This window comes from Rana temporaria, assembly GCF_905171775.1.
Source record: "Rana temporaria chromosome 12 unlocalized genomic scaffold, aRanTem1.1 chr12y, whole genome shotgun sequence".
In the NCBI taxonomy this organism is placed as follows: Eukaryota; Metazoa; Chordata; class Amphibia; order Anura; family Ranidae; genus Rana; species Rana temporaria.
Genome location: NW_024404492.1, coordinates 1 through 13,886, shown reverse-complemented (window position 1 = coordinate 13,886; position 13,886 = coordinate 1). Strand labels below are relative to the sequence as shown.

Sequence of the window (13,886 nt, the reverse complement as noted above, 5' to 3'; positions counted from 1 at the left end):
TCATTCACCTCCGTGGTTTGTTATCCATTAGCATAGAAGAGCTGCTGCCCCCAGATTTACCCTTCAACGGCCCAATGCTGGAGTCTGACTGCTGATTGGTGGGAAGGCCACGTTCTCTCTGTTTGCTCTATGACAGGGGCTCAGTCATCTCTGCCGTCATGTGTGTCCAGCCCCATGGATCTGCTCATAAACAAGCACTATGGTGTAATTAAAGGTTATTTCACAGAGACGGTGCGAGAAAATGAACAGAAACTTCCACCTAAACATTACGTCACCGCCTAATGATAACCACATGGAACAGCTTTTATATGGATGAGGTCCAACCGGAATTATAGAGGACTCATTAACACAGAAAAGTTTATTCACTAAACAACAATCAGCAAAACTTCAGTCTAGGGGTCAGAGCTCCGTCGGGGTGTAGGGTCAGTCTAGGGGTCAGAGCTCTGTCAGGGTGTAGGGTCAGTCTAGGGGTCAGAGCTCCGTCGGGGTGTAGGGTCGGTCTAGGGTCAGTCTAGGGGTCAGAGCTCCGTTGGGGTGTAGGGTCAGAGCTCTGTCGGGGTGTAGGGTCAGAGCTCCGTCGGGGTGTAGGGTCAGTCTAGGGTCAGAGCTCTGTCAGGGTGTAGGGTCAGAGCTCCGTCGGGGTGTAGGGTCAGTCTAGGGTCAGTCTAGGGGTCAGAGCTCTGTCGGGGTGTAGGGTCAGAGCTCTGTTGGGGTGTAGGGTCAGAGCTCTGTTGGGGTGTAGGGTCAGAGCTCTGTCAGGGTGTAGGGTCAGAGCTCCGTCGGGGTGTAGGGTCAGTCTAGGGGTCAGAGCTCTGTCGGGGTGTACGGTCAGAGCTCTGTCGGGGTGTAGGGTCAGAGCTCCGTCAGGGTGTAGGGTCAGAGCTCCGTCGGGGTGTAGGGTCGGTCTAGGGGTCAGAGCTTCGTCGGGGTGTAGGGTCAGTCTAGGGGTCAGATCTCTGTCAGGGTGTAGGGTCAGAGCTCCGTTGGGGTGTAGGGTCAGTCTAGGGGTCAGAGCTCTGTCAGGGTGTAGGGTCAGAGCTCCGTTGGGGTGTAGGGTCGGTCTAGGGGTCAGAGCTCCGTCGGGGTGTAGGGTCAGTCTAGGGGTCAGAGCTCCATCGGGGTGTAGGGTCAGTCTAGGGGTCAGAGCTCTGTCGGGGTGTAGGGTCAGAGCTTCGTCGGGGTGTAGGGTCAGTCTAGGGGTCAGAGCTCTGTCGGGGTGTAGGGTCAGAGCTCCGTCGGGGTGTAGGGTCAGAGCTCCGTCAGGGTGTAGGGTTGGTCTAGGGGTCAGAGCTCCGTCGGGGTGTAGGGTCGGTCTAGGGGTCAGAGCTCCGTCGGGGTGTAGGGTCAGTCTAGGGGTCAGTCTCATATAATGTGTCACATGATGAATTGGGGCATTTCTGAATCATCAGGAATGAGGGGGGAGGGACAGAAGATGCGAGTCTCTGCCATTCAGGCTCTGTGGGTTCTGGGATGATTGTTTATCTTGTAGGGTCAGAGCTCCGTCGGGGTGTAGGGTCGGTCTAGGGGTCAGAGCTCCGTCGGGGTGTAGGGTCAGTCTAGGGGTCAGAGCTCCATCGGGGTGTAGGGTCAGTCTAGGGGTCAGAGCTCTGTCGGGGTGTAGGGTCAGAGCTCCGTTGGGGTGTAGGGTCAGTCTAGGGGTCAGAGCTCTGTCGGGGTGTAGGGTCAGAGCTCCGTCGGGGTGTAGGGTCAGAGCTCCGTCAGGGTGTAGGGCTGGTCTAGGGGTCAGAGCTCCGTCGGGGTGTAGGGTCGGTCTAGGGGTCAGAGCTCCGTCGGGGTGTAGGGTCAGTCTAGGGGTCAGAGCTCTGTCGGGGTGTAGGGTCAGAGCTCTGTCGGGGTGTAGGGTCAGAGCTCCGTCAGGGTGTAGGGTCAGAGCTCTGTCGGGGTGTAGGGTCAGAGCTCCGTCAGGGTGTAGGGTTGGTCTAGGGGTCAGAGCTCTGTCGGGGTGTAGGGTCAGAGCTCCGTCGGGGTGTAGGGTCGGTCTAGGGGTCAGAGCTCCGTCGGGGTGTAGGGTCAGTCTAGGGGTCAGAGCTCCATCGGGGTGTAGGGTCAGTCTAGGGGTCAGAGCTCTGTCGGGGTGTAGGGTCAGAGCTCCGTTGGGGTGTAGGGTCAGTCTAGGGGTCAGAGCTCTGTCAGGGTGTAGGGTCAGAGCTCCGTCGGGGTGTAGGGTCAGTCTAGGGGTCAGAGCTCTGTCGGGGTGTAGGGTCAGAGCTCTGTCGGGGTGTAGGGTCAGAGCTCCGTCAGGGTGTAGGGTCAGAGCTCCGTCGGGGTGTAGGGTCGGTCTAGGGGTCAGAGCTCCGTCGGGGTGTAGGGTCAGTCTAGGGGTCAGAGCTCCATCGGGGTGTAGGGTCAGTCTAGGGGTCAGAGCTCCGTTGGGGTGTAGGGTCAGAGCTCCGTCGGGGTGTAGGGTCAGAGCTCCGTCGGGGTGTAGGGTCGGTCTAGGGGTCAGAGCTCCGTCGGGGTGTAGGGTCAGTCTAGGGGTCAGAGCTCCATCGGGGTGTAGGGTCAGTCTAGGGGTCAGAGCTCCGTCGGGGTGTAGGGTCAGAGCTCCGTCGGGGTGTAGGGTCAGTCTAGGGGTCAGAGCTCTGTCAGGGTGTATGGTCAGAGCTCCGTCGGGGTGTAGGGTCAGAGCTCCGTCAGGGTGTAGGGTTGGTCTAGGGGTCAGAGCTCCGTCGGGGTGTAGGGTCGGTCTAGGGGTCAGAGCTCCGTCGGGGTGTAGGGTCAGAGCTCCGTCGGGGTGTAGGGTCAGTCCAAGGGTCAGTCTCATATAATGTGTCACATGATGAATTGGGGCATTTCTGAATCATCAGGAATGAGGGGGGAGGGACAGAAGATGCGAGTCTCTGCCATTCAGGCTCTGTGGGTTCTGGGATGATTGTGTCTTGGGGTTCCTGTGAGACTCCCCTTGTTGGGGCCACCAGAAGTCACTTGTGCCGAGGCCGGAAGGACCATGAGAGATCATGGGTACCTCTGCCATTTCCTAAAACAGAATGGTAAAATCAGCATTGGTCCTCATAAAGCACAAGAACAGTCAGTCCCCATCCCAACCACCAGGAAACCGGAGGACCCGGAGGAAACCCACACAGGGAGAACATGCAAACTCCATGCAGACAGTGTCCGGGATTCAAACCATGGACCCCAGTGCTGCAAGGCAGAGCATCCTCTTACCGTCACATTGAGGGCCTGGAAGGGCGTGCACAGCTGACCATACAGGCTGCACTTGTTGAGGTCGATGGGGCGCCTCTTGCTCCGTTTTCTGGCGGCGGACACTTTCATGTGATTTTCTGGAAGTCTCACATCTGAGGAGGACTCCTCCTGACCAATAGGAAGGAACGGTATATCGTTATCTGCTTGTATGACTGATAGGAGTGTATGTGGTCCGCCGGGGACTGAAATCTCTCACCTCATTATCAGCCGATTCACACATGGACTCCGAGTCCGGCTCCAGGAGAGGCGACCCTGCAAGACAAAAGTCCCAAATGATGACTTGTTACGTCTGCCGCCAACCAACCAGAGCTGGAGCCCCATCACCCACCATATAGGAAGGAGGGATGCCAGTGAGAGGAGGTCCTGCTGGGACGGGCCGCTGAGAACCGGGAAGGAAGCACTGGCCCCGTGAGCACCGGGAGGAATGCGTCTGTCCAGCAGCTGGAAGAGGGCACGGGGGATGGAGCAGCCGACTCTTCTTCCCAGCTGCTGTTCCAGGGCTCAGGAGAAGAAGCCAATGGTAGGGACCCAGAGAGAGGAGGTCCTGCTGGGACGGGCCGCTGAAAACCGGGAAGGAAGCGCTGGCCCGTGAGCAGCGACACCGGGAGGAATGCGTCTGTCCAGCAGCTGGATGAGGGCACGGTGGATGGAGCTGCCGGCTCTTCTTCCCAGCTGCTGTTCCAGGGCTCAGGAGAAGAAGCCAATGGTAGGGACCCAGAGAGAGGAGGTCCTGCTGGGACGGGCCGCTGAAAACCGGGAAGGAAGCGCTGGCCCGTGAGCAGCGACACCGGGAGGAATGCGTCTGTCCAGCAGCTGGATGAGGGCACGGTGGATGGAGCTGCCGGCTCTTCTTCCCAGCTGCTGTTCCAGGGCTCAGGAGAAGAAGCCAATGGTAGGGACCCAGAGAGAGGAGGTCCTGCTGGGATGGGCCGCTGAGAACCGGGAAGGAAGCGCTAGCCCGTGAGCAGGGACACCGGGAGGAATGCCTCTGTCCAGCAGCTGGAAGAGGGCACGGGGGATGGAGCTGCCGACTCTTCTTCCCAGCTGCTGTTCCAGGGCTCAGGAGAAGAAGACGTCCTCCAGCCACAGATCACCAAATGTATGGATCTCATTGACTTTTCATCGGAGGAGGTTATGGATTAGGAGTGCTGGCACTGGGCCCAAGTACTGCCAACCCATGTCCCAGGAAGTTGCAGCAGATACAGCATGTAGTACGCCCCGGGCTGCTAGGCGGAGATTGGGCCTATCCCGGGCACATCTGGCTACGGCTGTTTGGATAGGCTGAGGGCCTATCCAAAAGCAGGAGAGCCGCGTAGGGTTGGAATTGTGGCTTGCAGTCCAACCAAAAGAGAACCTGTCATGGTCGGAGGTGGAGGGGAACCTGTCGTGGTCGGAGGTGGAGGGGAACCTGTCGTGGTCGGAGGTGGAGGGGAACCTGTCGTGGTTGGAGGTGGAGGGGAACCTGTCGTGGTCGGAGGTAGAGGGGAACCTGTCGTGGTCGGAGGTAGAGGGGAAGCTGTCGTGGTCGGAGGTGGAGGGGAACCTGTCCTGGTCGGAGGTAGAGGGGAAGCTGTCGTGGTCGGAGGTAGAGGGGAACCTGTCCTGGTCGGAGGTAGAAGGGAAGCTGTCGTGGTCGGAGGTAGAGGGGAACCTGTCGTGGTCGGAGGTAGAGGGGAAGCTGTCGTGGTCGGAGGTAGAGGGGAACCTGTCCTGGTCGGAGGTGGAGGGGAACCTGTCCTGGTCGGAGGTAGAAGGGAACCTGTCGTGGTCGGAGGTAGAGGGGAACCTGTCGTGGTCGGAGGTAGAGGGGAACCTGTCGTGGTCGGAGGTAGAGGGGAAGCTGTCGTGGTCGGAGGTAGAGGGGAACCTGTCCTGGTCGGAGGTAGAGGGGAACCTGTCGTGGTCGGAGGTAGAGGGGAACCTGTCGTGGTCGGAGGTAGAGGGGAACCTGTTCTGGTCGGAGGTAGAAGGGAACCTGTCATGGTCGGAGGTAGAGGGGAACCTGTCATGGTTGGAGGTAGAGGGGAACCTGTCGTGGTCGGAGGTAGAGGGGAACCTGTCGTGGTCGGAGGTAGAGGGGAACCTGTCGTGGTCGGAGGTGGAGGGGAACCTGTCGTGGTCGGAGGTGGAGGGGAACCTGTCGTGGTCGGAGGTAGAGGGGAACCTGTCGTGGTCGGAGGTAGAGGGGAACCTGTCGTGGTCGGAGGTAGAGGGGAACCTGTCGTGGTCGGAGGTAGAGGGGAACCTGTTGTGGTCGGAGGTAGAGGGGAACCTGTCGTGGTCGGAGGTAGAGGGGAACCTGTCGTGGTCGGAGGTAGAAGGGAACCTGTCGTGGTCGGAGGTAGAAGGGAACCTGTCGTGGTCGGAGGTAGAGGGGAACCTGTCGTGGTCGGAGGTAGAGGGGAACCTGTCGTGGTCAGAGGTAGAAGGGAACCTGTCCTGGTTGGAGGTAGAGGGGAACCTGTCCTGGTCAAAGGTAGAGGGGAACCTGTCCTGGTCGGAGGTAGAGGGGAACCTGTCCTGGTCGGAGGTAGAGGGGAAGCTGTCCTGGTCGGAGGTAGAGGGGAAGCTGTCGTGGTCGGAGGTAGAGGGGAAGCTGTCGTGGTCGGAGGTAGAGGGGAAGCTGTCGTGGTCGGAGGTGGAGGGGAACCTGTCCTGATCGGAGGTAGAGGGGAAGCTGTCGTGGTCGGAGGTAGAGGGGAACCTGTCCTGGTCGGAGGTAGAAGAGAAGCTGTCGTGGTCGGAGGTAGAGGGGAACCTGTCATGGTCGGAGGTAGAGGGGAACCTGTTCTGGTCGGAGGTAGAAGGGAACCTGTCCTGGTCGGAGGTAGAAGGGAACCTGTCCTGGTCGGAGGTGGAGGGGAACCTGTCGTAGTCGGAGGTAGAGGGGAAGCTGTCGTGGTCGGAGGTAGAGGGGAAGCTGTCGTGGTCGGAGGTGGAGGGGAACCTGTCCTGATCGGAGGTAGAGGGGAAGCTGTCGTGGTCGGAGGTAGAGGGGAACCTGTCCTGGTCGGAGGTAGAAGGGAAGCTGTCGTGGTCGGAGGTAGAGGGGAACCTGTCGTGGTCGGAGGTAGAGGGGAACCTGTTCTGGTCGGAGGTAGAAGGGAACCTGTCCTGGTCGGAGGTGGAGGGGAACCTGTCGTAGTTTGAGGTAGAGGGAAAGCTGTCGTGGTCGGAGGTAAAGGGGAAGCTGTCGTGGTCGGAGGTGGAGGGGAACCTGTCGTGGTCGGAGGTAGAGGGGAACCTGTCGTGGTCGGAGGTAGAGGGGAACCTGTCGTGGTGTGAGGTAGAGGGGAAGCTGTCGTGGTCGGAGGTAGAGGAGAAGCTGTCGTGGTCGGAGGTAGAGGGGAAGCTGTCGTGGTCGGAGGTGGAGGGGAACCTGTCCTTGTCGGAGGTAGAAGGGAAGCTGTCGTGGTCGGAGGTAGAGGGGAACCTGTCGTGGTCGGAGGTAGAGGGGAACCTGTCATGGTCAGAGGTAGAGGGGAACCTGTCGTGGTCGGAGGTAGAGGGGAACCTGTCGTGGTCGGAGGTAGAAGGGAACCTGTCGTGGTCGGAGGTAGAGGGGAACCTGTCGTGGTCGGAGGTAGAGGGGAACCTGTCGTGGTCAGAGGTAGAGGGGAACCTGTCGTGGTCAGAGGTAGAGGGGAACCTGTCATGGTCGGAGGTAGAGGGGAAGCTGTCGTGGTCGGAGGTAGAGGGGAACCTGTCCTGGTTGGAGGTAGAGGGGAACCTGTCCTGGTTGGAGGTAGAGGGGAACCTGTCCTGGTCGGAGGTAGAGGGAAACCTGTCCTGGTCGGAGGTAGAGGGAAACCTGTCCTGGTCGGAGGTAGAGGGAAACCTGTCCTGGTCGGAGGTAGAGGGGAACCTGTCGTGGTCGGAGGTAGAGGGGAACCTGTCCTGGTTGGAGGTAGAGGGGAACCTGTCCTGGTTGGAGGTAGAGGGGAACCTGTCCTGGTTGGAGGTAGAGGGGAACCTGTCCTGGTCGGAGGTAGAGGGAAACCTGTCCTGGTCGGAGGTAGAGGGAAACCTGTCCTGGTCGGAGGTAGAGGGAAACCTGTCCTGGTCGGAGGTAGAGGGGAACCTGTCGTGGTCGGAGGTAGAGGGGAACCTGTCCTGGTTGGAGGTAGAGGGGAACCTGTCCTGGTTGGAGGTAGAGGGGAACCTGTCATGGTCGGAGGTAGAGGGGAACCTGTCGTGGTCGGAGGTAGAGGGGAACCTGTCGTGATCGGAGGTAGAGGGGAACCTGTCGTGGTCGGAGGTAGAGGGGAAGCGGTCACCACCAAGGGACCATCCACCTTATTACCAGGGACCACAGTGAGTATTTGAAGCAAGTACCGGAGCAGAATTCTCACCAACCCGGGTGTGACGGACTTTTTGCCTATATGCTTCAGTTTAATTCTCCCTGCTAGTAATGCTGTGTGTGTTGGAGGTAAAAGGTGATTTCATGTGTGACTCATTCCTCTGCATAACAGACTGTTGAAATGTTAATGTCCCTTCCCCAGCCAGCTCTCTATTCTAAAGGGTAATTGATCTATTGTGTGTGTGAAGAAGACCTGTGTTTACCCTTAAGAGATGTGTATTGTATCGTCAGGCTAAATGATTAGATAAGGGGCTCATGTTAATTATTCTGATTGCTTCATTGTAGTAATTAACTTCACTGATGTCATTATCTAAAGAAATGTGTCTTCAGGGTCGGCGCCGAAGTGTCTGCCTATGATCTGTATGGAAGCCCCCAGTGTGTGAAAAGGGGGTGGAGATTTCATTGTTCTGTGATTGAGGATTGGCTTGTAAACTGTATATAACTAGCAGCATGCTGCCATTAAAGTCTCTCTTGTTCCAGCAGTAAGCTTGTCTCATGTGTGGCTTATTGGGGCGATCCCAGGAATATCCCTCCTCGTGGAATATTGGGTGATTTTCTTTATGGGAAGAAGGGAATGTTTGACGGGGATATCATTCTACTACCGTCACACCGGGGACGGTGAAGAATCGGGAAACTTCAGTGGAATCAAGCCAGGGACCCGACCAGCGGAGGAGACGCTTGCAGAGCAGTCTTGTGTGTCCAGCCAGGGACCGAGCCAATCAGTGGGGGTGACCAAGCAGAGAGGCGGGGGGGGGGGGACACTTGAGGAAGATACCACTGTGAGGATTGGAGGATCTCACGGGATTCAGTCAGTGAATCGGAGGGTCTAGTGAGAGAGACGGGGACCTCAGTGGGGTGTCTGTGGGGTGTCTGTGGGGACCTCAGTGGGGTGTCAGTGGGGTGTCTGTGGGGACCTCAGTGGGGACCTCAGTGGGCTGAAGAACTACAAGTAGATTGTAGTGAAAGTGAAAGAACTGTTCCACTTTGTGTGAGGAACTGTCAGACGGTTGCCATAGGAGACGGCATTCCTACACACACATGTGGCTGTCCTCCCATTGACGTCTCGGAGTCGGCCAACTACCTCGGGGTGTCCCGGCCCGAACCCTCTCCCCCAAGTTCTGTTAGAAGAAATCTCTCTTGCATTCAATAATTGTCTGGTGCCCCAAATTACACCCACTATGCCATGCAACCCCCCCCCCCCCCATATACAGAAGGAGGGCGGGACCTCGCTAAACCGATGATTTGTACCGATGACGTCTCTCTCTCTGGAGTCCATCCCTCTCTATACAGGAAGCACTTTCCTCGCTTTGGAGACCACAGCTTGGCATTGCATGTTATTATTGAGCTTATGATCTACCAAAACCCCCAGATCCTTCTCCACTACAGATCCCCCCAGATCCTTCTCAACCACGGATCCCCCCAGATCCTTCTCCACTACTGATCCCCCCAGATCCTTCTCAACCACGGATCCCCCCAGATCCTTCTCAACCACGGATCCCCCCAGATCCTTCTCAACCACGGATCCCCCCAGATCCTTCTCCACTACGGATCCCCCCAGATCCTGTAAGGATGTTATTCCCCTGCATAGCTCGGTGTCCCACCTTCTCATCCAACATCAGTGCCTGACCTCTGGAAGAATGGTCAAACCTTCCCATAGACACACCCCTAAACCTTGTGGACGGCTGTAACGGCTACCCAAGTAGTGTGAGGGTCTCAGCCGTTGGAGACGTCCTTTTCCCTGGCAAGCTGCAATATGCAAGTACCGCCGGTATATCCCATCGAACGCCCTTCCAAGAAACGAGACGAGCTACGTTTGCAGAGTCAAGCAGGACTGACTTTTAATGCCACATTTTTCCTCCTTATATCTGGTTACAAACTGTACAGAAACAAATGACACTCCCCCCCCCACCCAGGGGGGACTTCAATACACACACTTTGAAAGAATGACCTTCCCTTGAGCCAATCAGCCGCTAGACGTTTTGGTTCCTCAACTTAACTTGATCAGACAATAGAATTCAATTAACCTTTTAAAACAATTATCACTCACACATAATCCCCATCAGCATACACCTCACAGGGGGCTGTTACCTCCACAAAAGAGAGTTCATTAGCTATGCGAAGGGTACATTAGCATTCAGCAGTGAAAGAGACTCTTTGTCCAGTTAACCCTTTGAGCTCAGAATACAATGCGGTACATCCAATTGTGACAAGCCATGCAGTTCCTTGTAGTCCCCCTGCATGAAGATTATCGATGTCCCGGCAGCATGCATATGTCCGTTACACTACTCCCCTTTTGTGGAACACTCCGGCAGACCCGGATTGATCCTTTTCGGATCAACTTGGGGATGTCCGGTCTGCTGTTAGGGTAAAAGTTTCGTTTGCCTGGACAGTCCGTCGGCCTTCCCATTGGCTTACCAGGTCGGTAGCTGATGGTGACGGTGAATAATAGAATTCAATTCTGGAACAGTCACTTGCTTTGCTCTCTCAATGGCTCCCAAAACCTGTTGCTGATGCTCTTGGGACAGATACGGCCCCACCTGGATGCAAATCCCATTTAATCTTTTGACAATTTCCGCCTGTTTGTGCATTTCAATGTTCAAGCCACGGGACATCTCATAATACATGACATAGTGTCGTTGCATCTCTGATTTCTCACTGGCCAACTTGTCACATTCCCATTTTAGACTGTGATATTGTGCCGGATCTACAGTACATGTCGGGGAAGGTAGTCTTACCCGGTTCTCAGCAGCAAGCGGGTCGATTCCAGCAACGAGGGTGGTCACGGGACAAGCAGCAGCAGGTGTAGGTAAATAAGCCGAAGTCAGAGGGCCAATGTCGTTGCCCAGCACCACCTCGGCAGGTAGGTTGTCCATGATACCAACTGTGGTCTTTCCTGACCCGGCTCCCCAGTCTAAGTGCACCCGGGCGGTGGGTACGTGAAATACAGCACCCCCTGCGACCCGGACGGCAACTGTGCGAGTGGACACGTTCTCTGGCTTTACCAGATGTTTTTGAATCAGAGTGATAGTAGTCCCGGAATCTCTTAGGCCTTGTGCTACTTGTCCATTCACTTGTACCTCCTGACGGTGATGCTGACGGTTATCCGGAGAGGCCGCTTGTATTGGGTCTGCCTCATACCAAATTCCCAGACATTCCTCAGGGCCCCCCTCGGTCTCCAGGCAGTGGGCCGCAGAGGGACGTGATGGAGTGACCTCTGTGTTAGGTTCTGTGCGTCTCCAATTGTTATTTGTAGCTCTCAAAGGGCAATAACGAGCAATATGTCCCGTGTCGCTGCAGTGATGGCACGTCACCCTAGGCGAATCCCGGGGGTAGTTGCTAGGCCCCTGAGGACGTGGTGGGACTGGAGCCCGAAACTCTGGGCGTGGGGTGACGGTTGGAGTACGCGGTTCTACCTTCTGAGCCAGCCGTGTAGTACCCTGGCTTACTTTCCTTGTCTCCGCGTACTCATCTGCTAGCCGAGCCGCCTCGTTTAAGTTAGCGGGACGGCGATCTCGTACCCAGTCTTGTATGTCTGCGGCCAGGTCTTGGAAGAAATGTTCCATTAGGAACAGCTGCAATACTTCCTCCCCGGTGTTGGCCTTGCACCCTTGGACCCAAAGGGATGCCACCCTTTGTAACTGGTTGGCCCATTCCATGTGGTAGTCCACAGCCATCTTCTTGGACTCCCGGAAGCGCCGGCGGTAGGCTTCTGGCGTTACGGCATATCGGGTTAGCAGCGCCTTTTTAACTTGCTGGTATTGTAAAATATCCTCTGGAGCGAGAGCCCGAAAGGCTTCATTGGCTTTGCCCGACAATTTCCCCGACAAAATAGTGACCCATTGGTCTGGTGGTACCTGGTGTAGTGAGCACTGCCTCTCAAAGTCCGCCAAATATCCATCGATTTCCTCCTCACTTTCTACAAAAGATTTAAATGCAGTGAACGGTATTTTCTTTCCTGTAGCAGCAGGTGGGGGGGTAGGAACTGCAGGTGTAATGGGCTGTCTCGCTCTTACCAGTTCCAGTTCTTGTCCCCTCTTCGTTTGTATCTCCTCCCTTGCTTCCCGGAACAGCTGGTTGATTAGTTCCACGGACGTTTCTGGATACAAGGATAATCTCCGCTGTACAATCCCAGTAATTACATCTTCCTCGCTGACCGGTGCAAGGGGCTCCGTTCCTTCCATGGATCCATCCATTTCGTCCAGCTCCAGCAGGTCAGCTATCAGCTCCCTCCGTGGTCTGTTGCTGGCGCTCCTACCACGACTCTCCAATAGATCTTTCAGTGTGGATCTTTTCAGCCTGGCGTACTGCGACTCCATTCAGAACTTGCTCTTTGGATAAAAGGACCATCCCACTACTGCCAACCAATGTAACGGCTACCCGGGCTAGTGAGAGGGTATCAGCCGCTGGAGACGTCCTTTTCCCTGGCAAGCTGCGATATGCAAGTACCGCCGGTATATCCCATCGAACGCCCTTCCAAGAAACGAGACGGGCTACGTTTGCAGAGTCAAGCAGACTGACTTTTAATGCCACATTTTTCCTCCTTATATCTGGTTACAACTGTACAGAAACAAATGACACTCCCCCCACCCACCCAGGGGGCCTTCAATACACATACTTTGAAAGAATGACCTTCCCTTGAGCCAATCAGCCGCTAGACGTTTTGGCTCCTCAACTTAACTTGATCAGACAATATAATTCAATTAACCTTTAAAACAATTATCACTCACACATAATCCCCATCAGCATACACCTCACAGGGGGGCTGTTACCTACACAAAAGAGCGTTCATTAGCTATGCGAAGGGAACATTAGCATTCAGCAGTGAAAGAGACCCTTGTCCAATTAACCCTTTGAGCTCAGAATACAATGCGGTACATCCAATTGTGACAAGCCATGCAGTTCCTTGTAGTCCTTCCTGCATGAAGATTATCGATGTCCCGGCAGCATGCATATGTCCGTTACAACGGCCTTCCCAGAAGAGGTGAAGGTGTTATAGCTGCAAAGGGCGGGGCCAACTCAATACTGAACCCTCCGGACTAAGACTGGGATGAGTGGCGGGGGGAGGAGTTATGCCGCGTACAGACGGTCGGAAATTCCGACAAGAAAACGGTGGATTTTTTTCAGACGGTCGGCTCAAACTTGCGTTGCACACACACGGGTCACACAAATGTTGTTGGAAATTCCGAAGGTCAAGAACGCGGTGATGTAAGACAACAAGCCGAGAAAAATTAAGTTCAATGATTCCGAGCATGCGTAGGATTTTTGTGCGTCGGAATTGTCTACACACGTTTGGATTTTCCGACAACAAGCTCCCATCTGTTGTCAGAAATTCCGACCGTGTGTATGCGCCATTAGACTGGGATGGCATGAACAGGTGTCCCAATACTTTTGACAATAGAGTGTAGTGTATGAGAGATACTCCTAGTCCTGTATGGGGGAGGGGGCCGCGCCATGCAGCTTCTATGACAAAGCTCCCGGGGAATGTGTCACTCGTGTTCCTCATCTCTGCCATCATCACCTCCGCAGAGTCATTTCACACCCCACACCACATCCTGCCGCTGGCACCCACTCTCCGGCCACAAGCCATGCCAGCGGGAGGAGATGGAGGAAGGCCAGGGCATTGTGGTCTGCTGGGGAGATGAGTCAATGGAGCGAAGACGGGAAGAGAAGGAAGAGGTGAGGAGGGAGACATGCCAGGACCAGAATACACCCAACCCCCACCGCACCCAACCCCCACCCCCCCACCACATCACACCCAACCCCCACCGCATCACACCCAACCCCCACCACACCCAACCCCCACCCCCCCACTACATCACACCCAACCCCCACCACACCCAACCCCCACCACATCACACCCAGCCATTCACATCCACCCAACCCCCACCGCACCCAACCCCCACCCCCCCACCACATCACACCCAACCATTCACATCCACCCAACCCCCACCGCATCACACCCAACCCCCACCACATCACACCCACAGCATCACACCCAACCCCCACCTCCCCACCGCATCACACCCAACCCCCACCGAATCACACCCACAGCATCACACCCAACCCCCACCCCCCCACCTCATCACACCCAACCCCCACCGCATCACACCCAACCCCCACCGCATCACACCCAACCCCCACCCCCCCACCACATCACACCCAACCCCTACCGCATCACACCCAACCCCCACCACACCCAACCCCCACCACATCACACCCAACCCCCACCGCATCACACCCAACCCCCACCACACCCAACCCCCACCACATCACACCCAACCCCCACCGCATCACACCCATC

General features: G+C 56.3%; 1 protein-coding gene across 2 annotated transcripts; it reads right to left on the bottom strand.

The window, feature by feature from the left end:
* Positions 1–343: 343 nt before the first annotated feature.
* Positions 344–3,529, bottom strand: LOC120921986 (putative proline-rich protein 21). Of its 2 annotated transcripts, none has more exons than XM_040334512.1 (3): positions 3,422–3,529; positions 3,187–3,333; positions 344–2,998 (listed from the first exon to the last, which is right to left on the bottom strand). In XM_040334512.1, exons 1-3 carry the CDS (start codon positions 3,443–3,445, stop codon positions 2,825–2,827), a joined length of 345 nt encoding a protein of 114 aa, XP_040190446.1. In that variant the 5' UTR covers positions 3,446–3,529; the 3' UTR covers positions 344–2,824. The 2 variants fall into 2 exon arrangements, with proteins under 2 accessions (XP_040190446.1, XP_040190445.1); XM_040334511.1 differs by having other exon boundaries at positions 3,422–3,528.
* Between the last annotated feature and the right edge of the window lie 10,357 nt (positions 3,530–13,886).

Bases quoted from the DNA above. Each gene is read 5' to 3' on its own strand.
- LOC120921986 (XM_040334511.1), bottom strand. From the start codon at position 2,785: ATGAGACTGACCCTTGGACTGACCCTACACCCCGACGGAGCTCTGACC.